Source organism: Sciurus carolinensis, chromosome 6 (genome assembly GCF_902686445.1).
Source record: "Sciurus carolinensis chromosome 6, mSciCar1.2, whole genome shotgun sequence".
Classification (NCBI taxonomy): Eukaryota; Metazoa; Chordata; class Mammalia; order Rodentia; family Sciuridae; genus Sciurus; species Sciurus carolinensis.
Genome location: NC_062218.1, coordinates 11,820,938 through 11,843,466, shown reverse-complemented (window position 1 = coordinate 11,843,466; position 22,529 = coordinate 11,820,938). Strand labels below are relative to the sequence as shown.

General features: G+C 40.6%; 1 protein-coding gene across 1 annotated transcript in view; it reads left to right on the top strand.

Annotated features, from left to right (window-relative positions):
- The window catches only part of Dnah5 (dynein axonemal heavy chain 5), a 236,976-nt gene that overhangs the window by 105,369 nt on the left and 109,078 nt on the right, over positions 1-22,529 (top strand). Inside the window, 9 exon segments of the mRNA XM_047556057.1 lie at positions 3,485-3,619; positions 4,962-5,069; positions 6,923-7,076; positions 11,628-11,774; positions 14,064-14,305; positions 16,847-17,023; positions 17,457-17,658; positions 18,448-18,590; positions 19,295-19,429. Of these exon segments, the coding sequence (XP_047412013.1) occupies positions 3,485-3,619; positions 4,962-5,069; positions 6,923-7,076; positions 11,628-11,774; positions 14,064-14,305; positions 16,847-17,023; positions 17,457-17,658; positions 18,448-18,590; positions 19,295-19,429 (1,443 nt within the window).

Genomic DNA, 22,529 nt, shown 5'->3' with positions numbered 1-22,529 from the left:
CAGATGGATTTAAGAACCAAAGTATTTTGGATGTTAGTATTTATGATTTATGCCACCTATACAATATATGTATTGTGGTTTTCAGGAGCCTCTCAGTCATTTTCTCTTCTGCCTTCTAAGCTCACTCAGGTATTTGACCAAGCTTTGCTAATCTGGCTTCTCTGTTGTAAATTCTTGGTAGTTTCCTCTATTGTTTGGAATAACAGGATCAGGCACCATGAAATTTCAGAGCTGAGAAGCATGAAATTAATCATAGTATTAGTTATTGTATTAGTTATCTATATTAACTAATTAACTGTTTTAGCTAATACTGTTCCCCTGTATTAGTTATCTATTGCTGAATAATAATCATACCACAAAGAGTGGCTGAAAAAAATATGCATTTGTTATTTCAAAGTGTCAGTGGCTAGAGGTCAGTGGGACTGAGTCCTGTGTGCACAGTCTCATAAACAAATTGGCCAGAGCTGCAGTTTCCTTGGATACTTAACCGGGGAGTGATCTACTCCAAGTTCACTCAAGGTGTTGGTAGAATGTTTGCCTTGGGGTTGTAACGGAGGCATTGTTTCTTGCTTGCTGTTGGCTTGAGTCACCTTCAGTTCCTACAGGTTATGAGTGAGTAGGTATTTGCAGGTGGGATTCCCCAACATGACCTCTGGCTTCCTCAAAGTCAGCAAGGAAGGAGGTTCCAGGAAGAAGAGTGCTCCACATGATGGCGTGTATGTAATCACATGAAACCTGCCCTCTCTGCTGTATCGTCAGAAGCAGATCACAGGTCCTGCCCACCCTCCACGTGATAAGGGCACACAAGCGCATGATGGGGCCAAGCATTAGGGCACATTTTTCTTTTTTCATATATAGGTAAAAATTATTAAGAATATTGTGTTAGTCCGTTTTCTGTCACTATGACCAGGATACCTGACAAGGACAACTTAGAGGAGGAAAAGTTTATTTTGGCTCAGGGTTTCAGAGATTTAGTCCATGGTGGGCCAACTCCCTTGCTCTGGGCCCAAGGTGAGGCAGAACGTCACAGCAGAAGGGTGTGGCGCTTGCTGTTCATGGTGGCCAGGAAGCAGAGAGACGGGGAGGTAGGGGCTGCAGGAAAGGTGCTTCCAGGGCTCACCTCCAGTGACCCGCCACCCCCAGCCCTGCCCCACCTGCCTACAGTTACCACTCACCATTCCAAAGAGGGCAAGTGGATGGTGTCACAGATCTCATAATCCAGGGGTTTCCCCTGTGAACACTCCTGCAGGCGCTTTTCCAAACCATAACAGGCATTGAATGAGGCGTTGAAATAAACCTGAGTACAACATAAACACCACCTGAGACACAGGTAGCTTTAATCCATGCCCTCACTCAGGGGTCCGCTCCCAACCTCTTCCAATCATCTAATACTCCCAGGTTGGACCGATTTGCATCCCAGTTCGCAGGTTCTTTCCCTCTGAGTGTTCAGCTGCACACAGAACCTCTGACGCGGGCCATGGCAGCTTCCTGGTCAACCCAGCCCTAGCTCATTGCTTTTGGCCATCACCCACATTCTTGGCTTCTGCTTAGTACATACTTTACTCACCGTTCTTATCTTTCCCTCTGTCAGGTAAATGTAGTTTTTTCATTTTGTTCTTGCATGGAGAGCTTCCCACGTCACTGCCTCCTGCCTTCCTCTTACTGACTCTTTGCTTCTGCTCCCTTCTTTCCCGCAGTCCGTGTTCACACATAGTGAGGTGACCTGAGTCAATGCGCACAGAGCAGTGGCCCCGTATGGAGATTCTGGGGCTCTCCCTTGGTACCCACGTATTTAACTTGGAGCCAATCCTCATGGGAGGTTTTCCCTGACGAAGTTCACTCACCAGCACTTTCAAGTCACTGTTGCTTTTGTGCAGGTTTCTTTGTTCTGGTTGTTGTGATGAGGATTTAAATTCCTTGAAGGCAGGAACCCAGCCCGGAGGTTTCGATGTGCCCTGTCCTCTACGGGACCTCTTCCAAGAGGGGCATGGTGCTCCCCTTATCTTGATGTTCAGTTTTTAGTTTTTGTTCTTCCATAGGTAATCTTTTATTGTGGTAAAAATATGTAGCATTAAATTTGCCATCGTCACCATCTTAAGTGCAGTTCAATGATTTAAAGTATATTCCCAAAGTTGTGAAACGAATCCTCAGAACTTTTCATCTTGAAAAACTGAAACTCTATAGCTACTGGACAACAGCTGTCTCTTCCTGCCACCAGTCCACCATGCTACTTTCCATTCTTACAAATTTGACCAATGCCTTACATAAGTGAAATCAAACAGTGCCTATTTTCTGACTCATGTATTTCACTTAGCACAACGTCCTCATAGTTCATCCATGATGCGGCATGGGATACTTCCTTATTGTGGCTACATGCCATCCCGTCATGTGTATATACCACATTTTGTTTTTCTGTTCATCTGCTGATGGACCTTGGGTTGCTCCCACCTTTTGGCTATTGTGACTAGTGCCATTATGAACACTGGTGTGCAGGTATCTCTTTGAGAATGTGCTTCCAAAGAGGGATGCTGGATCATATGGTAGGTATATTTTCAATTTTCAGAAGAATCACCAAACTGTTTTCCACAGTGTTTGGGTAATTGGATTTTTTTCACTCATTTTTAAAGAATTTTTTTTTTTATTTTTACAGACTGCATTTTGATTCATTGTACACAAATGGGGTAAATCTTTTCATTTCTATGGTTGTGTACGATGTAGTTTCATACTATTGGTGTGATCATACATGTACATAGGGTAATGATGTCTGTCTCATTCCACCATCTTTCATACCCGCCTCCCTCTCATTCCCCTCTATATAATCTAAAGTTCCTCCATTCTTCTCTCACCTCCACCCCCACCCCCATTATGTATCATCATTTTAATTATTCACTTTATATATGCTGAAATTTAGCATGATGGAACTTTCACAAATATATACCAAGGACAAACACAGGGGCTCGGCTTTCCGCTGAATCCTTCTGCTTCCTCCTCTAGGTAATCCTGGAGTGGACTGCTCTTCCTCCTCCTCGATTGCCCCATCTTCTCGCTTATTAGTAAAAAGTCACCTGTGCATTGTGGGGGTGGAGGTATGAGATGGTCTTGACCGAGGTCCAGTTCAATGCTGGTTCTGAATTTTAAAGCTTTAGAGACACAAATACATTTCCACACGTATGCTTGATTAAGAAGTTGTCAGGGGGACACGTATGCTTCACAAGGAAATGTGCACCTTTTTCCTGTCTCCATGTATTCATTAGTTCTCGTCCCACAGTTTAAGCTAATCATGGTACCTGGGAAGAATCTTTGGATTTTCTCTATTGGCTCAAAAAGTATATAAGTAAAGAAATTTATCACTCCACTCTTTGTATGAGGTTTTAAAAGGAAAATCAGCATTTATTCATTGTTGTAAATATGTTTTCTGTCAAATTCATAGTCTCCATGGTAGGTTTTTATTGAAAATAAGCCTCGTGTCTCTCACATTCTTCAGGTCCACTATGACTTTGGTCTGCGTAACATTCTGTCAGTTCTGCGGACGTTGGGGGCAGCAAAAAGAGCCAACCCCACGGATACAGAGTCCACAATTGTCATGCGTGTGCTACGAGACATGAATCTGTCTAAGCTGGTAAGTTTCACAGATGGAAATGTTCCACCTACTTAAATATCAGTTCAACTAATTAAGAACAAATGAGATTCAGAAATATTTATTTGACATGCCTAATTATCAGATAAAGTGTTAGAGAACATAGCTTTAAATTATCCTTTTTCAGAACTTTTTGCAATGATTTATCTAGTTTAAACTATGTCTATTTCAATAGAATTGAAGTGGATTTTAAAAAAAATCCACGTTAAGATTCCAAATACTTTAATTCATTTATTCAATTACTCTTGCCTTCCTCAGTCTATAGAGACTGGTAGAAAATTTTATTAAATTTCATAAATGTGTAATAATTTCATACTCTTAGAGTAAATACTGATAATTAATGTCCAATACCAATGGATCTGTATACAAGATGACAAAATGGTACAGCTTTATTTCAAAATAAATATATGGACCAAACTTAATTCATGAATTTCCTACTATCTCTCATTTATGAAATTCTTTTTAGTTTAAATTGGGAACTGTGGACTAGAGTATGCACTGTATTAGTCAGGGTTCTCTAGAGGGGCAGAACCAACATATGTGTATGATCATAAAAGAAGGTTTATTGGTTGACTTACATGGGCAGGCCCACAATGGCGTCTGCAGGCTGGAGGTCTGAAGTGACCAGCAGTTGCTTGGTCCAAGACTCTGGAGTCTCAGAACAAGGGGTCAGTGATGTAGCAGCAGTCTAGGAAAAAGGCCTAGAAACTCCCTGAAGAGTCGCTAGTCTGAGTCTGCTTTGGAAGAGTGACGGAGCTGCATTCTGATGTCCTCAGGTGATTGCAGAAGCAATCTCACCACCTGCTCAAGAAGAACTGAGCTTGCGTCTTCTGCTGCTTCCTTGTTCTTTTACCTTTGATTCCGTCCAGCACCCCAACCTATTGGACTGTGCTGCCCACACTTAGGGTGGCTCTCTGCTTTGGTTTACCATCCCACATGCAAATAATTTCTAGAAATCTCCTCATTTAGACATCCAGAAACCTCTTGATCTTCGGCACCTCTTACACCCATCAAGGTGACAATTCAGATTAATTATCACATACACCAAACTAGGTGGTTTATGGAAAGGTTGTCACGTAAGTGGTGTTTTCTTTCTACTTCCTTTTTTTCTTTTCTCATCTTTAACTTTTTAAAAAGATTATGGTAAAGATGAGAAAAATATGACTCAACTTTGATGAAGGGGATATTTTATTTATGAATGGTAATGATATTTTATTTATTAACTATTAGTACAGAAATGACTTAGACTGCATTGGGGATTTTCAGTTAATCTGTATATTCTTTTGTTTGTGTTAAAGTCATCTGATTTTTCTTTCTTTTTTAGATTGATGAGGATGAACCCTTATTTTTGAGTTTAATTGAAGATCTCTTCCCAAATATCCTTCTGGACAAGGCAGGTTACCCTGAACTGGAAATGGCCATCAGCAGACAGGTAATATATTTCCTGGGCATCCTCTGTCAGTTTGGTCTAGTTTCATGGGAATCAAACGGGAGGTCCCAGCAGCTGTTTAAGACAGGTTGCTGCACGCCACTGACAGCCGCTCCCACCAGGCCCTCCACCGCCGCACAACCACACGTCCATGAGTCAGGCTCAAGTGGCTATTTGATGGAAGCCATTCCACCAGCCTCATAAATGAAATGTGACTGGTCAGCAGGGGCCGGGGGGTTCAGATGGTTGCCTTGCTCATGTTTGGTGTGGCTTGACGCTTGGCCTTGGCCTTGACCTTGGCACTTACCACATTGCTTTGGACTCCAGACTCCTGCCTCTGAGTGCTGTTTGCAGTGTTCTTCTGTGGCCTCTCAGCTATTGCTCTTGTGATTTGTTCCTTAGGCTCTGGAGTGGAGGGATCCACTGCACCATGTGTATCATTTGGTGTCTGGACTTCCCTTGACACTTGCTGCTGTTTAACTTTTCATAGTCTTCCCACAAATGGAAATGAATCACGTAGACCTTGTACCTCCATTTGATTTCCTACGAAGAAGAAGGGTTTGGAAAAAAAAGTTGTTTTACAAAAGTGGTGATTAGTTCCTATTTATAAGATGCATTTTAGTTCCTTGAAAACATTTGCAATAAAAATCACATTGGTAGCATTGGATGTATGTTTTGCTTAAAAATTAGTATATAGAAGTCTGAATTTCCTGATCAAGAAATAGTAATAATTCATTCTGCAAATGGTTTCCTCATCATTTGGCTGAATTTGTAGCACTACCTAAAAAGCCAAGTATTAAGTAATTTATAAGATGACTTACATTAGTTATTTGTAGTACATGAAGAATCTGAAGAGCATGGTATGAATGATGTATGATTATTATTCACAGTTATTTAAATAAAATTAGAATAATTTACAGTGAGTTTAAGCATCGCACGATGGTTAAGCCATGCATGGACCTTGGAGCAGAACATTTTGGACTTAAATACCAACCTCATAGCTGTAAGCTGAATATCTTGGGAAAGCACTTTGTGCCTCAGTTTCCTTATCTGTACCATGAAGGTTTTAATAGTAATAATCTCATCATCTTGTATTGAAGGGTAATCCTAGGATAGTGTTGGGTATAACTTTCATACTCTGAATTTGGTAGGTAGAAAATATGTAGATATAGTCACTGGAGGAGCTACAGAGACAGCTTGAAATTTATATGGAAATCCAATCAATCTGGAATGTCATACATTTTTCTATTAGAAGTATCATCTCTTAAATTAAACATTCAAAATACATTTTACACTTGAGTCTTTATTCCTAAGTTGCTCCTTATTTGTACATTCAATAAAATGTGAATATAAATGTTTTCAATTCCCAAAGAGAAAGGCAGATGTTTCTTATTAGTTTGGGATATTTTAATTACACTCGACCTAATTTTGTCTATGTAGGTTTGTATACTTTTTGTGCAATATGCTTTTTATTGTGGTGAAATCCATACCATCAAATTATTCCTTTAAACACTCCGAAGTGTGCAGTCAGTGGCATTAAGGACATTCACAGTGGTCAGTCATCACTTCCATCCACCTTCAGTACTTTTTTATCTTTGCAGACTGAAACTGTATATCCACTAATCATCAACCTCCGGTTCCTTCTTTTCCATCCTATGTCTATGCATTTTTACTTATTTATTTTTTTTGGTGCTGGGGATTGAACTCAGGGGCACTCAACCACTGAGCCACATCCCCAGCCCTTGTTTGTGTTTTATTTAGAGACAGGGTCTCGCTGAGTCGCTATTCATTTTTAAAGCACGTTAGTAAGTCCAGTGGTTGTGAATGCTGCCCAGTGTGGGGTTTTGTTGTTTCAGGTGGAAGAAGCTGGCTTAATCAACCATCCTCCTTGGAAACTGAAAGTCATTCAGCTGTTCGAGACGCAGAGGGTGAGGCACGGAATGATGACCCTGGGGCCCAGTGGAGCAGGGAAAACCACCTGCATCCACACCTTGATGAAGGCCATGTCAGGTATGGCAGCCAACTTCATTACACAAGTAAACAGTGTAAAACACTGAATGCCCCTCGGGACATGCCGGCAGATGCGCGAACATACTTTTATAGGAGGGAAGGTGGCTTTCCTGATTATTAGGTGCGTTTAAGAGAGGACATATTGCTCTAATGGACCAGAGAGAGAAAACATTTTTAAAGTGACCTTTTTACAGCACTATTTGTTTTACATATGCTATTCATTTAATTTTCATGATGATCTTGAGAGGTGCCTATTATTATCCCCATTTTATACTAATACCAAGACTCAAATTTGGAAATGCCCAAAGTCACAGAGATGGTAAGTAATGGGACTCAGAGTTAAGGTAAGGACCCACTGAGACTCACTAACAAAAACACAGACCTTGCCCTACGTAAAATCCCCAGACAGAATCTTAATAGCATATATGAGAAACCATACCACTTCCCAGTCAAAACATGATGCAGCATTCAATGTCCCAAAAAACAAAATATAACCTCAATCTCACCTCTGAAGTGTGGAAAATCAGCCTGATCATAAACTAACTTCATACTTCAGTCAGATCTGGTGAAGTTAAACAAATGCATCGTATTTCCAGGTGTCCCTAAGTTGTCTTCTATTTAAATTCCTCATCCTGTGTCATCTAAGGATAATGATATTGCCATGTTCATGATGATGATGATGATGTTTTTGAGGGGAGGGTACTGAGGATTGAACTTAGAGGCACTTGACCCCTGAGCCACATCCCCAGGCCTATTTTGTATTTTATTTAGAGACAGGGTCTCACTGGGTTGCTAAGCACCTCACTTTTGCTGAGGCTGGTTTTGAACTCGTGATCCTCCTGCCTCAGCCTCCTGAGCCACTGGGACTACAGGTGTGTGCCACTGCACCTGGCTCAAGATTATTCTCTGGTTCTTATCAGACATTTATGATTATTTCTAAATACATCAGCAGCCCTTAGCTCTGAAAGAGTCAAGTTCCCAAATTTCACGGAACTTTGTTGGAATGCTACACATCGTCCCACAGGGAAGAGGTGTTGGTTGGGTTTTGGGTCAGCTCATGGAGCCCCAGTGTGCAGATACTGGTGAAACACTGGTGCACTGTTGGTGGCTGCTGGAGATTGTCAGGACTTACTCTAGGTCTCTGTGAGCACTGGATGTGGTCTCAGTCCCCTCAGTTGTTGAAGGATGTGAATTCTGAGCATTAGGACTCTGCCAGAATGTTCTCAGATGGAGACAGACTCTGCTCCTAGCCAGCACCTACCTCCACCAAAACAGAACTCACACCTGCCGGGCTTATCACGTGGTTTTTCATGTATGCTATTAAGATTCTGTCTGGGGATTTTATATGTTTTAAAATTGTCCTGTTTTCTCTCTCAAAAGTATGCTCAGTAATTTTGCTATAATTGCGAAGCTGTCTTGTGCTAAGAATAAACTTGCAAATGCACCTGGTACAATGACTTGAACAAAAAAAAATGCTAAATTTTAAAAAATATAGATACACTGTATATAACATATCTAAATTATATAGTCCACAGGGTATCATTGATTTTGGAGAAGATCCTTGGAAAGATAAATTAATTATTGGACTGTTTTCTATTTCTTAACCTACACTTAGTTTTGGTGCATAGGGAAAACATATGTTATCCTAAGTAACACATTGTTTTTGCTAAAAAAATTATTTATACAAAAGACAGAGGACAACTGGGTAGCATTTCCACTAAGGAAGTGCAAGACTTGGGTATTTGTTCCCTGACAACGTTATGATTTGATCGTCACGTAATTTTAATGTTCTGTACTTTGAGGATCTGCCAGGTGCTGCACTAGCAGAAGTAAAACAGGTATGAAAAAACATACCTATGTTTTTAAGGGACTTGCAGTGTGGCAGGAGGAACAGACCTAGGCACAGACAACTATAACTCATCAAGGAATTGCTTTGAGCAAGGTTTGGACAATTATGCTAAATAGAGGCAAAGGAGACTAAAAGCTTCTCGAAGGAATTATAGAAAGTCTTACAGAGCAGGTGCTACTTCATCTGAGGCTTGGGTAGCAGATGGATAACAGACATTTTTAGCAGAAAGAAGAGTCTGCAGGTAGGGAGGACTGGAGAGAGCATGCTATATCTGGGAAGTGCTTTGGTGTGGATGAAATGCACTCTGTTCGTGGGGTGGGAGTGTGGGCAGTGAAGCTGGTTATGCAGGTATGGCAGGTGCTACTGGCATCCTGTGCCCTGCTCCTTTGGTCCTCCCCAGCTGTGGGTATGGGTGCATTGGAGAGCCCATCCCTCCAGTGCCCCTCAGCTTCAGAATGTCTCGCAGCTTTTTAGTCTTAGAACTTTGCTTGAAGCAGCGACCTAGCTCAGCCTGGAAGTCAGAGTTGGTGGGAATTAACGTCTCTGAGACAGCCGTTCTATCCACCAGTGGGGAGCAGACCCGATGGCAAGAGTCCTACCTCTTGTCTTTCAGAGGGTCTTTATCTCTGATCAACACTCGCTTTATTGGATTTCTGTGATTTACCATGTTGGTCCATCTATTCCTTCATCTGGAGTGCCTGGCTTCCAAGTCCTTATTTCAGGTTGTGCATTTAGGAGGGTCCCAATTAGGGGAGTGGGTATGGCGTGAGGGTCTGTGTGAGTCACACTAAGCATGTTCTGTAGGTGAAGGGAAGGCACTGAGCAGGGGAGTGGCGTGATCACCCCTGCATGCGGAAGACCATCTGATGATCATGGAAGAGCAGATAAGGGGCAGCAGGGGCAATCTGGAGTCCTTGAGAAGGTGACAGAAATAAAGAGTTGCCCACACCAGGGCAGAGTCCATGAGGTCAAGAAATGCCTAGGAGAATCAAGAGGAATCAGTCTCATCAACATTGCGAAAGTCACGCACTTTTGTCCTTAGAGTGTTCTTAGAAGAATGTGGTAGCATTCATAAAAATGATAATATTCTGCCTGTTCCATAAAGACATAAATTTTGATAGTTTCTCTTGTATGTGCAACAGATCAAGTCCAATTTTCCTTTGTAAGTGTCATATGCTGTAAGATTTTTTAAAAAATAACTTTATTTGTATTTTTCATGTGGTGCTGAGGATCAAACCCAGTGCCTCAGGTGCTAGGCAAGTGCTCTGCCACTGAGCCACAACCCTAGTCTCACTGTGAAATTTTGCTGTCCTTTTGTGAAGTGTGATGAGATTTAAAGGAAAGATAGCATTGCAGAGTCCTGTGGAAGTCATCTGTTGCTACAGCTGGACTACGGCTCAGTTGAACGTCAGCATCATAAAATATCAGAGATAATTACCCAGGTTGTTTTTGTGATTTGAAAAGATTAGAAATATCATCCAATTTCCTAACTGTGTGTTTTAGTCAGGGTTCTCGAAAGAAAGAGATCGGTACACACACACACACACAGACACACACACTTGCATATGTGTATGGCTTTCTAATGAGTAATTGGCTCATGTGTCAATGGAGACTAAAAAGTCCCACCATCTGCCAACTATTCACTAGAGGCCAAGGAAAGCTGGGAATGTAATTTAGTCCCAGAGAACAAGGGGAACTAATGGTTTATATCTTAATCTGAGGGCCAGAGAAGGTGAGATGAACTGTCTTAGCTCAAATGGTCAGGTAAGAAGAAAAAGGAGTGAATTCCTCTCTTCTCTGCATTTTGTTTGTTGGGGGCCCTCAAAAGATTGGATGATAACTACATGTATCGAGGAGGAGAATCTACTGAGTCCACAGATTCAAATGCTATTCTTATCCAGAACTGCATATTGGTTAAGGGATTAAAACAGTACCATTTAATCATAGATCTACTCAGAAATAATGTTTAATCTTGGCCCACTGGTCAGTCGAGGTGACATAAATTAACCATCATGATAGGATTTAATGTAACATCTTTTCTCATGTGCATATCTAAGTATGGTTGTATCATCTGCTTTTCTACACAATTATTGTAATATTTCAGCATCTATTTTGATCATTTTATACTTTAAATCATATTCTTCACTCTTCTACTCATTAACTGCAGTCCCTATGTGCAGACTTTCATCCCATTTAATAGTACTTTTAGGTCTTGAAAGATTCAAATGCATTTCTTGAAGATGGTCACAAAAGTTCTTGATTCATGCAAAATTCATTTAGTTTATCTTTTCCAAGATAAGCAAGAAAAGGTATCAGAAAACTCAAGCTGATAATGGAGAGGTAGAGTCATCTTCTAGCTGATATTTCAGGCACAAAATTTAATCTAATATGTTGCAAACAGAAGATACCCTGAGCTCTGAAATTTAGAGAAGGTCTAGATTATAGGAGCATCTTCATAATTCCTTTTAATTCTTTAAGCAATAAGCAGTTTTCTTTACAGAGATTAAAAAATGCTTCAGTCAACAAAGTACAGCGAGGCTGATTATGATAGTTTGGGATGCACATGACAACTTTTCCATGTAATTTTGCATTTTTCATATTTTGAGCACTTGCTGACACTACACCACAAATTAGTGCTATGTTGCTTAATGATGGTTCATTGCACATCTGAGATGTTTAAAATTTGGATTTACTTGCTATAGATTGTGGAAAACCACACCGGGAAATGAGGATGAATCCCAAAGCGATCACTGCCCCACAGATGTTTGGTCGGCTTGATGTGGCCACAAATGACTGGACTGATGGGATATTTTCTACCCTTTGGAGGAAAACGCTGAGAGCTAAGAAAGGTAGAAGATGAATTACAAATATCATTTTTAACATGCACTTCTAAATAAAATCCTTGGTGGCTGGATAGAATTATTAAAGCAACAATACTCTCCATATACTATGTTAACCAAGACTAAGAAGTCATAAATCAGTCTGATATCTGTGAATGCTGAAATAATGAAATTATTGATTAGTGTATTTAAACCTCCCATTTTTGAAAGAATAGTTTTTGAAACAGTATTTCTGAATTCCTATGATATCTTAGAATAAAATAGGTGAACAAAGCTGTTAGGAAAATTCATATATTGAATAAAGTGATATTCTATTTTCACTGACTATCTTAAAAATATTACTTTTAGTTAAGTACAGTCAACTTATAAAAACCGAGTCTGCTATAAAAATCACAAGAGAAAATGAGCTTCTTTGGAGAGAAAATTGTATATATCAAAAATGAAGTCTATATTGAACTCGCAAATGATTGTGGTGAAGATGGACACTGGTGTTGGGTTATTTAAACAGACATCAAGGGCAAGTGTCTCAGTCTGAGCAGTGTCTCCCTCACACATGCTGCTAACTGAACCCAGTGTTCTCAGTGTACACACTCTCGTGGCAGCTGTGGTGTCTGCTCCCCTCCCCCTGTTGTGGTCTCACTTTTGAGTGGCAGAAGAAGGGAGCAGGAAGAACCAGGGTCAAGGACAGCTGCCGGGCTTACCCCAGGGGCTGCCTCTGGGCCACAGGGTTTATTGAAGGCAGAGCCAGTGAGGAATGCAGCCCATGGAACTAGTGTCAGTCATCAGAAGAGAAACCAAGACGCTCCATTTCTGAAGAGTGCTCATGTTAGAGATTGTTGCTTTCTTCGTTCCAATACTCCAGTGTAAAGGCGGATCCCGTGACACAGGTGCACCTTCAAGAAGGGCTCGGAGAGAGTTTTCTCTCTCTGCATGAAAAGGCAAGAGGTGATTGGTGATCAGATCACCGTAGCTTTACTTCCCTTGCTGGCCCAGGGAGCTTGATTGGCATTCTCAAAGCATTTTATTTAAAATAGCACATTTCAGCCCTTCCTCATGTGGCCTCAGCTTCCCCCATCCTGCTGGCCATCCTCCACTTTAGCTTTGTGGACAGGCCATGGGAGGGCCAGCAAAGGACACCCTACCAGGAGTCCAAATGCTGTGGTGTCTCTGACCTCAGACCTCTGGTCTCTCTCCACACTTTACAGTTAGAAGAAACTTACCCAGTCCCTTCATTAAAAATGCCACCAATAAGCTGATGGCTTCCACGTTTTAATCTCAGCCGGACCCAACTCAGGAACTCTGCTGGGCTCTGGAAGTTAACTGTGCATACCAGCATTTATCCCATGCTTCTGCCTGTCTCGCCCCCTGTCTTCTCCCTCTCTCCTCTTGCCAGTCAGGTCCAGCTTCCTACTGTTTGTCTTCATCCCTCTGGGCTGCAGCAACACAGTACCACACAGTGGTGGCTTATCACCAACAGAGGTTTCTTTCTCAATTTGGGATCCTGGGGGTCTGATGTCAGGGGGCCAGCAAGGCTGGACTCTGGGGGTGCATCTTCTGGGCTGCAGACCACCAACTCCTTTGTTAAAACCTCAAGTGGCAGAAGGAGTAAGGGTTCCCTCTCTCTTATGAGGGCACTAAGCCCCCTGCTAAGGGCTCCTCTTTCATGATCTAATCACCTCTCAAAGGTTGCATATTCTAAGCCCAGCCTTGAGAGCTGGAATTTCAAAATAGGAATTTTGAGAGGACAAAAACTATTCAGTCCATTGCATTACCTTAAACTCATTCCTGCTCAGGGTCTTCACACTTTCTAGTTCCACTGTCTGGAAAATTCTACCCCTAGATCTTTCCATCACTTCATTCTTCTTCTGGAATCTTTCACTGACCATCTTATCTAAAACAGTGCCCTAAGACCTTCACCTGCTTAATTTTGCTTATATATTTTTTTCTCTACTTACTTGTTTGACTATCTTCTCCACCCTTCAAATGAAAGTTCTTTGAAGGCAGGACTTTATTTTATTTGCCTCAATATCCTCAGGCCCTAGAATGGTGCTGACCCATGGAAGGTGCTTAATGAGTATTTGTCCAATGAATAAATGACTTTTTGATTTGATTATGGGCCTTATACAATTGCTATATTAAAAAAATCTCAAAAGTCCTATGTGCTAAAATAATCATTTGAATCAAAGTTTCATTTTAAAGTAATGACATTATTTCAAATTGCAGTCCTTCTTCCAGTCCTATGGCTATGACTATATGCACATGTGTGTGTATGCTTTCCCCCGTGGTGGGGCATTCTAGGGGAGCATATCTGGATAGTTCTTGATGGTCCAGTCGACGCCATCTGGATTGAAAATCTGAATTCCGTTTTGGATGATAATAAAACCCTAACTCTTGCCAATGGTGATCGGATTCCTATGGCTCCAAATTGCAAGATCATTTTTGAACCTCATAACATTGACAATGCTTCTCCGGCTACTGTCTCAAGAAATGGAATGGTTTTCATGAGTTCTTCTGTCCTTGATTGGAGCCCCATTCTTGAGGTACGATTGACTCCTTCTTTTGTGTAATTACGAAGGAAAACAGACCCTTCAGCATTCTTTGACTGTGGGCACAGATTTTCCTGCAGCTGGTAGTGAGTGTAATTGCCTTTTTATGCTAATGTTGATGGAAGGCCCTGGAATGCACTGGGACCTTCAGCCCTGATTGCCCCTCTCAGTCTCCTTCTGTGCTCTCCTAATCACTGCAGAACTGTGATTTCCAGGTAATTGCCAGGCCTGTGCAAATCAATAACCCTGCCAAACTGTGTCTGAGGACTGAATAAGTAAAATTTAATTTGCCTTCATTTAGGGATTCATGGTATTTTTAAAAGGTATTCATTCACATAAAGTTTGGGAACGACCAACTTAGAATATTAACTTGAAGTCAATTTGTTAAAACTGCATATAAAGAATTTCTGAGACTTAGAAGTTATAACATTAGTTTTAAGTTTATATTTGGAAATAAGATTTCAGATAATATTTCTTTAATTCATGATTAGGTCTATTATTTTATTATCACCAGTCTACTCTAGAATATACCATTTAGGATTAGATTAATAACTAAATGCTTGGTATAGCTGATATTGTATTAAGTTAATACTATAATTAGATAAACCATGCAGCAAATCATTTTTGACATAGTTGGTCAAATTTATTGTTTTCATTTATACACATATTTGAAGATGATTTTTAAAAAACTTCTTGAAGTAGATGTTTATTTTATATTGTCACTACATTTTTGCAATTTCATTTTCATATGGGTCTATCCTAACTTTTATTAATGTCTTTCCTAAAGTTACCCAACTCAGTATAACAAGGGGGTTTAGATTTGGAGAGTATTAAGATTGAAGGAGCGGAGTGTATGGCAAAGTGATGTTGACACATTTGAATGTGTCACTAAAGATACTCCAAGAGATTTCATATTTCACAATTAAATCACCTGTCCATGAAAGAAACTAAAGAACAGGGTTCTTGACTCCAGCTTTGCTGAAGTAATTAACAATGACAGATTTTTAAAATAGAGATGATTGGGTCACATCCCTGTTCTACCAGATTAGAGCTCTGGGGAGGAGACCTAGGCTTCTTGTTTTTAAAAGTAAAATAGATCTATCTGTGTATCTTTCTTTTTTGTTTATTATTACCAGTGGTTGTTAATCATAGATACAGAAAACTCCAAGTGAAAAGGTATTTATGTGCTTTTTCCAAAATACTTCAATTTCACAAAGGAGTTTTGAAAAATAATTTTACACTACTAGGTAATATTTAGAGTTTGTTCCTATAAAATAAGCTTATATTATAGGCTGTATAGATTGAGGCTGATTAGAACCTTTATGTTGATGGTCTCTCTACCTAATACTATTTTTATATGCTTTTAAATAGGCATTTTCCTCTTGGTCATAATTAGGAAAAAACAAGATTCACCAACAATACATTGGAAATGTTGAGAACAGTGCAGGCAACTCAGAGAGAGTTATGGGAAGGCAGACCACCCAGCGGGGGCTCTGTCAGCCAGGGAGCCAGGCTGGTTATTGTCCTAGTGAATGTCTGTTTTTGGTCCCATCAACTGGATGGTGTTGTGTTTTGGTTGAGGTGGAATCATGCTAAATTCATGAATTAATGAATAATTCAGAAGGGGCATTTTATTGCTTGTGTTGAGACCCCAATTGTTTCTTGGTATATTGAGCTGTTCTCTTGACTAAAGAGAGTTTTCCTCCTCTTAACAAAATGTTACAGATTAAGTGGTATTTTATGAATGACATGTACTTTCTTAGCATGGGGTTCCCCAAATGACTGAATTTTCCTATTTTTCTTAAATATACTTCAATATTTTTCTGTATTGTTCATTGATTAAATTTTAAAAAAATTAAAGGAAATGAGGAATTGTGGTTAATTTTGGTTTGCCATTTAAAAAATGTGGGTGAATTTCCTTTGCTCATTTTTATTTCCTTTCCCCTCTGAGTTATTTCAGTGAAGATGTCTGTCTTTTTTGCTTCTAGCTTATTGTTTTTAAACTTCAAAAAAATTATTTTTTAAATTAGTTATACATGGCAGTAGAATGCACTTTGATACATCATATATAATGAAATATAATTTCTCATTTTTGTGGTTATACATGATGCAGAATCCCACTAGTCCTATAGTTATTATCGAATGAAGAGTTGAAGACTGCTTCTCTATCTTAGCCTCAAGGTCTGGGCGCATGTGTGGTGCAGAGCTGGTGGTGTGAACGAAGGTTCTGGGTTTGAATTCTGGCCTAGCTACTTACCAACTGTGGAATGCTGGGCTCTTACTTGGTCTTCCGAGGCTTATTTCTTCGTCTGCATAATAATAGCTCCTCTCTCACAGAGTTGCTTTGAAGATTAAATGAATTAATACCCGATAGAGTTTCTAGCAAGTCTGGCACATACTAGGTGGTGCAGCATAACCCTTAGATATCATTATTATTATCATGGCTAACTGACATTTTAAAAACTTTTGTCCCCACGTGGTCATTCCCCTGGTTGCTAATAGGTTTAATTAATGTACTCATCTGTGAACTAACAGGGGTTTCTTAAGAAACGCCCGCCTCCAGAAGCCCAAGTACTGCGCCAACTGTACGCCGAGTCCTTCCCGGACCTGTATGGCTTCTGCATTCAGAACCTGGAGTACAAGATGGACTTGCTGGAGGCCTTCGTGATCAGGCAGAGCGTGGACGTGCTGCAGGGCCTGATCCCTCCCAAGGTACGCTGCTCACTCCTGGGAATTCCTTTCCTCCCCACTGAGCCATGCTGTGGAGAGAACACAATATGTGAAAAGACGTGGTTAGAGTTGCGGGGGGAGGGGGTTGAACATGGACTGGCATATTGTGTATTTTCTTTTCTTTTTTTTTAATATCATTTTTTTCCCCACAAAGCAAACCATGCATTTAGAATTTAGCTGCTGGTTAATAAAAGTCATCTTGTAAAACATCCCTCATTTATTAAAAAAACAAACCAACCCAAACCGCCAGGTATTCCTGGAGAGCAGTTCCTATTTGTTGGCCCGTTGATTCATCTTTCCTTTGTTCTTGTCTGGGGGGAAAAGCCATCGTTCCCTTCCCAGGCTTACTGTTTCCACTGAGCGAGGTTCCGGCCTGACAGTCGAGTGAGCACCTGCGCGCCTCTTGCGTCCGCAGGAGCAAGGCGGGGAGCTGAGCGCCGCGCACCTGGGCCGGCTGTTCGTCTTCGCTCTGCTGTGGAGCGTGGGCGCCGCGCTGGAGCCGCACGCGCGCCGCAGGCTGGAGCTCTGGCTGCGCGCACGGCCGCCGCCCGCGCTGCCCCTGCCGCCCGAGGGCCCGGCCGACGACAGCGTGTTCGACTACTACGTGGCGCCCGACGGTGAGCCCAGAGGGGGCGGCTTATCAAGAGCGTGCTGCCAAATATTTTAGAAGCAGGAACGAAACTCTCTGCAATAAAGTTAAAATGGAGAGGTTCATGTGCAAAGAAAGCGAATGGTGGTTTCTTTTTAAAAGGTTTGCTTGGGGTTCCAAATGCACATTTCCCCCTTAACTGCACTGAACTTTTAATAAGGAAAATTGCAGAGACCTCTCAAGCAGATCCATTTCAACTGTTCACTCAGCATAATCTGCAATTTATATAGAAATCACAAAGTTTGAAGAATGTTTTCACTAAGTATGGATGTCCATGTTTATATATGTTTATATATTTATCCAAATATGTTTAAAGATTATTTATACATGCATATACATATAGATGAAGTGTATACTTTTATACAATTGTATATCTTTCTTATCTATGTATATACATAGCATCCTAGTATCTTTTGCCTGATAAAAAGCTGGTGAGATCTGACATTTTAAATGATTAATGATTTCAGGCACATGCCGCTCTCTGTTCTGTATTTCTACATACTGTATTCTTGAAAACCTATATATTTTATAAAAGAGAATTCTAAGATAGTTCCTAACATTCCCACTTTGGTCTAGTTCTGCAGGGAGTTTTGACAGAGCTAACTCCTGCTTTGGTGAGGAGCTCTCTAACCTTAATGATCTTTATCTTATGGGGGGTATTTGGAAGGTGTCCTCATGAGATTTCAAAGATGTCTGTTCATTTCAGGTAGGAGTTACATTATTAATAGGAAACTGGACTGGTCTCTGTTCATCTCAGGTACCTGGATGCACTGGAACACACAGACCCAGGAATATGTGTATCCATCTGATGCCACCCCAGACTATAGTTCCATCCTGGTGCCAAATGTTGACAACGTGAGGACTGACTTTCTAATTAAAACCATTGCTAAACAAGGCAAGGTATGACTTTTTAACTTTTATTAAAAATAGCATTATTTTTTACAAGATCACTTGAAAAAATGAAGCATCAGCATTTATATTTAGAATGGTTTCTCTTACTGTTCAGAATAAATGAAAATATTGTGTCAAATTAGTGAGCCCCTTTTATTATTTCCAAGGACAATATTAGCATTAAATCGTCCTCGTTCACAATTATTTCTCATGTATTAGTTGAGAAAAAGTGGATTTCGACTTATTTTCCAAAGAGAAATCCTTCCTTTGTAATTATTGACCGTGTTTGCTGAGGCTGCCATACCAAAATACCAAGGCCTGGGCATCTTAAACAACAGCAGTTTCTTTTCTCACCATTCTGGAGACTGAAAGTCTGGGATTCAGATGTCGGCAGGATTGGTTTCTCAGAGGCCTCTCTTCCTGGTCTGCAGATGGCACCTTCTGTGTATATTCCCAGGACCTTCTGTGTGCATGTCCCTGCTGCTTCTTGTGAGGACACCAGTTAGATTGGATTAGGCCACTCCTACATCCACATTTTACCATTTCATCTGAGTCACCTCTTTTGAGGCTCTATCTCCAAATATGATCATATTCTGGGACCCGGGAGATTAGGGCTTCTACATATGAATTTTGAGGATGCGGCCAAGGGACACACTTCAACCCTAACCATCCTTTGATCTCATTTCTCTTCTTTCTTGACTCCTTTGTTTTAGGCTGTACTATTAATTGGTGAACAAGGAACAGCCAAGACTGTCATAATCAAAGGATTTATGTCAAAATATGATCCCGAAAGTCACGTGACCAAGAGTCTGAACTTTTCTTCTGCAACTACCCCACTAATGTTTCAGGTACTGGCTCTCTTGTATTAAGTCTGTAGTGAATTTTGGAGGCTCAGATCTGCTGTTCTGCCTGTGCCCACTGAAACTCATCTGAATTTTCATAGCCATATAGATCCCTTATATGTCTTCCATCATCTCTGTTATTCATTGCAATGAAATTTTTCTCTAGTTAGATTGTAATATGTAATCTGAAATTGTGGAGAAATAGAGTTTATATAAGATGCCGTAGGCCTCAGTACTGTTTATAATATCCATGTAGAAAAGCCTGTGGAAATGAAAAATCCCCAAATGAAGAGAATATCATTTATTCTCCCACATAAACCTACTTCCTCTCTCTAGTATCTGCCTTTCAGTTTGTTGCTATTTTTCTAACCTTTAGACTGGAGACTTCATAGCCATCTTTGATGAATCTTTCTTGAATCCAAGGCTGTTAGTTTACCTAAAGAAATGCTTTCTACATCTCTTTCTTTTTCTTCATATTCCCTTTTCACCTCTACAAAATCTAATTTTCCATAATCTACCCCAGAGTATTAGCATGGAGGACTCCTGAGTCCTTTTTGGTTCGAGTCTAATTTTCTTCCAGTCTAGCTTTTATACCTCCCTCAAACTCTGTTTCCTAAATTGCTACTTTCATTTTGTTGTTACCTGACTTAACATTTGACCATGGTTCCCATGGTTAGATGAAATATCATATAGCATATCATATCATATCATATCAATCATATCATATCATATCAATCATATCATGGAGTGACAAAAAACCCCTCCAAGTTTGCTTTGCTTTTGTCAGTGAAACTGCCGGAACTGACCTGGATTTGCCTTGTCTGACTTGCTTGTTTTTATCCTGGTCTGAAATTGTATAAGATTTTATTGAAAGTAGGGAGGAAATTCTAAAAGTTAGCTCTGCCTTAATCATTTGCACACTATCACTCATACTTTTGTAGGAACATTAATACATGATCACAAAGATAGACTTCATAAATTACACATAGAAGAGGAGTTCTTAGGGGAATCCAAACTCAACCTTGCTTTTGATGAACTTTGTTGTTCTTTAGTTGTTGCAATGAAAATATCAGAGCAATGAAAATTGTTAAGGGCATGACTAAATCATGGCTTTCCATCACTTAATTCAGTTGGTGACAGCAGAGTACCGATACGCTGAGACCGTGGATTAGATTTCTAAATTAGACTGCCAACTTCATCATGCTCTTCTCTTAGAGATGGGAGTTTCCAGTGCTGGCTTGCCTTCCATCAAGTGAATACCATTTACACAGTGTCTCGGTGGGAAGGTCTGTGTGAAAGGTCAACCCTGAATTATGGACTTGGTAGTGGCATTGCTGTGTATGGGGAGCAGCGTATTAAATTATCCTAGACTGACAAGATGCTAACATGTACGTATTCCATTGATACTGCTCTACACAACTTGTGTTCGCTTTATTTTAGGAGGATTCTCTGTTTGAGGGCTATCATTATAATCTTATTTGAGGATGAAGTTTTAAAAAATCAAAATGTGATCTTTTTCCTCATGCAAGGTAATCATCTAGCTGTTCACACTTCTTGAGACTGTAGTAAATCTTTAAGCCTGCAAAATAAACCTGATAGCAACTATCCAGAGTTAGTGCAGACCCCATGGGTTAAGGGCATGGTCTCTCACAAGACTGTCCTACTTCAGATACCTAGGCCACCCACACTTCTGGTTGATTGCCTGCCAGTGTGGTTGTCCCATGACCCCTTCAGTTCTGAGAATTTCCAGAACTCAGGAAAGCACTACACTTAGTTTTCTTATAAAGGATAAATACCAATATAGCCAAAGGAAAAGGTTTACAGGGCAAAGTTTAGGAAGGTCTCAGACGTAGGCCTTCCTTGTCCTCAGGTTGTGTTATGCTCTAGGCACTTATGCATCTCCTCAACCAGGAAGTGCACTAGAACTTCAGGGTCCTGAGTTTTTATTGGGGTCTCATTACATGGGCATGCTTGATTGAATCATTGGTCACGATTGAGCTCGACTTCCAAGGCCTCTTCCCACTCCATTCAGTTACTATGTGCCTTAAAACCCCAGCCTTCTAATCCCATGGTTGGTCTGTTTGGCTCAAAAATTGAGGCCTTTGCGTTGTTCTTTCATGATGTGAGGAGTTTGAATAATTCCTATTGTTCAGTAATTCCAAGGTTCTCTCCAAGATTTGAAGGTTCTCTCCCAGGAGCCAGGACAGCCATAGCATTACAGGATGAGGCCTATTCACTGTGTTTTTGTACCAACTCTGATCTTCACCACTGTACAGCGGTGAAGATTTGTGGTCTGTGTCTCTGAGGTGTTAATGTCCTAGAAAATGCCGCGTTACCCAGAGAACCTAGTTATTATTTGGCATACCAGTTAATAAACCATACAATAAATTTCTAGGTGTGCTACTGTATGAAGTATAATACTTAGAAGACTAGTAAAGCAGGCTTTGGAAACAGAATCCATCCCATTGGGGTTCCTGAGCTGCTTCCAGCAGGCAAGCCCCTCCTTCCTGTCCGTGGGTGTTCTGTGGAGTTGTTGCCCCAGCGTGTCTCTTCCTGCTCGGAGTCATCTCATCGGCTGTGCAGTGCCTGAGCCCGTTTTGACTGCTGAGCTTCAAGGCTCTCTATTAAGCGAGACTCATTAGTTTTAGAAAGCTTTCAATTAGCCAAACTGCTGTAATTAACTTTCTCTCTATAATTTTCAGTCAGTCATACTAAACGGGGCTGATGGAGTAGAGAATTTGTCTCTGTCTCCCACTTATCTGGAGCCCAACCAGATGGAAATTGTAGATGAGAAAACAGATACTGTGATCCCACCTCGGTCACCATGGCGACTGTCCAGCCAAGGACCCTTGTGTGTCACTTGCTGGGTTATTTTCACCAGGTTCCCTTTGTTTTTACCAAGGTGTCATTTTTACATCTAATCCGTGGGAGGACTGTATGTGCCTCTTTGTTCTGTTTGCTTCCACTGTCTCAGATTAATAATTAATAGCATTCTCTGTCATTATCAAAAGTGACTTGTTACAATTAAAAAATCTATAGTCACTCTGAATTCCCTTTTGCCTATGATAATTTATTGTTGTTTTTTAAAGAGAGAGAGGACTTCTTT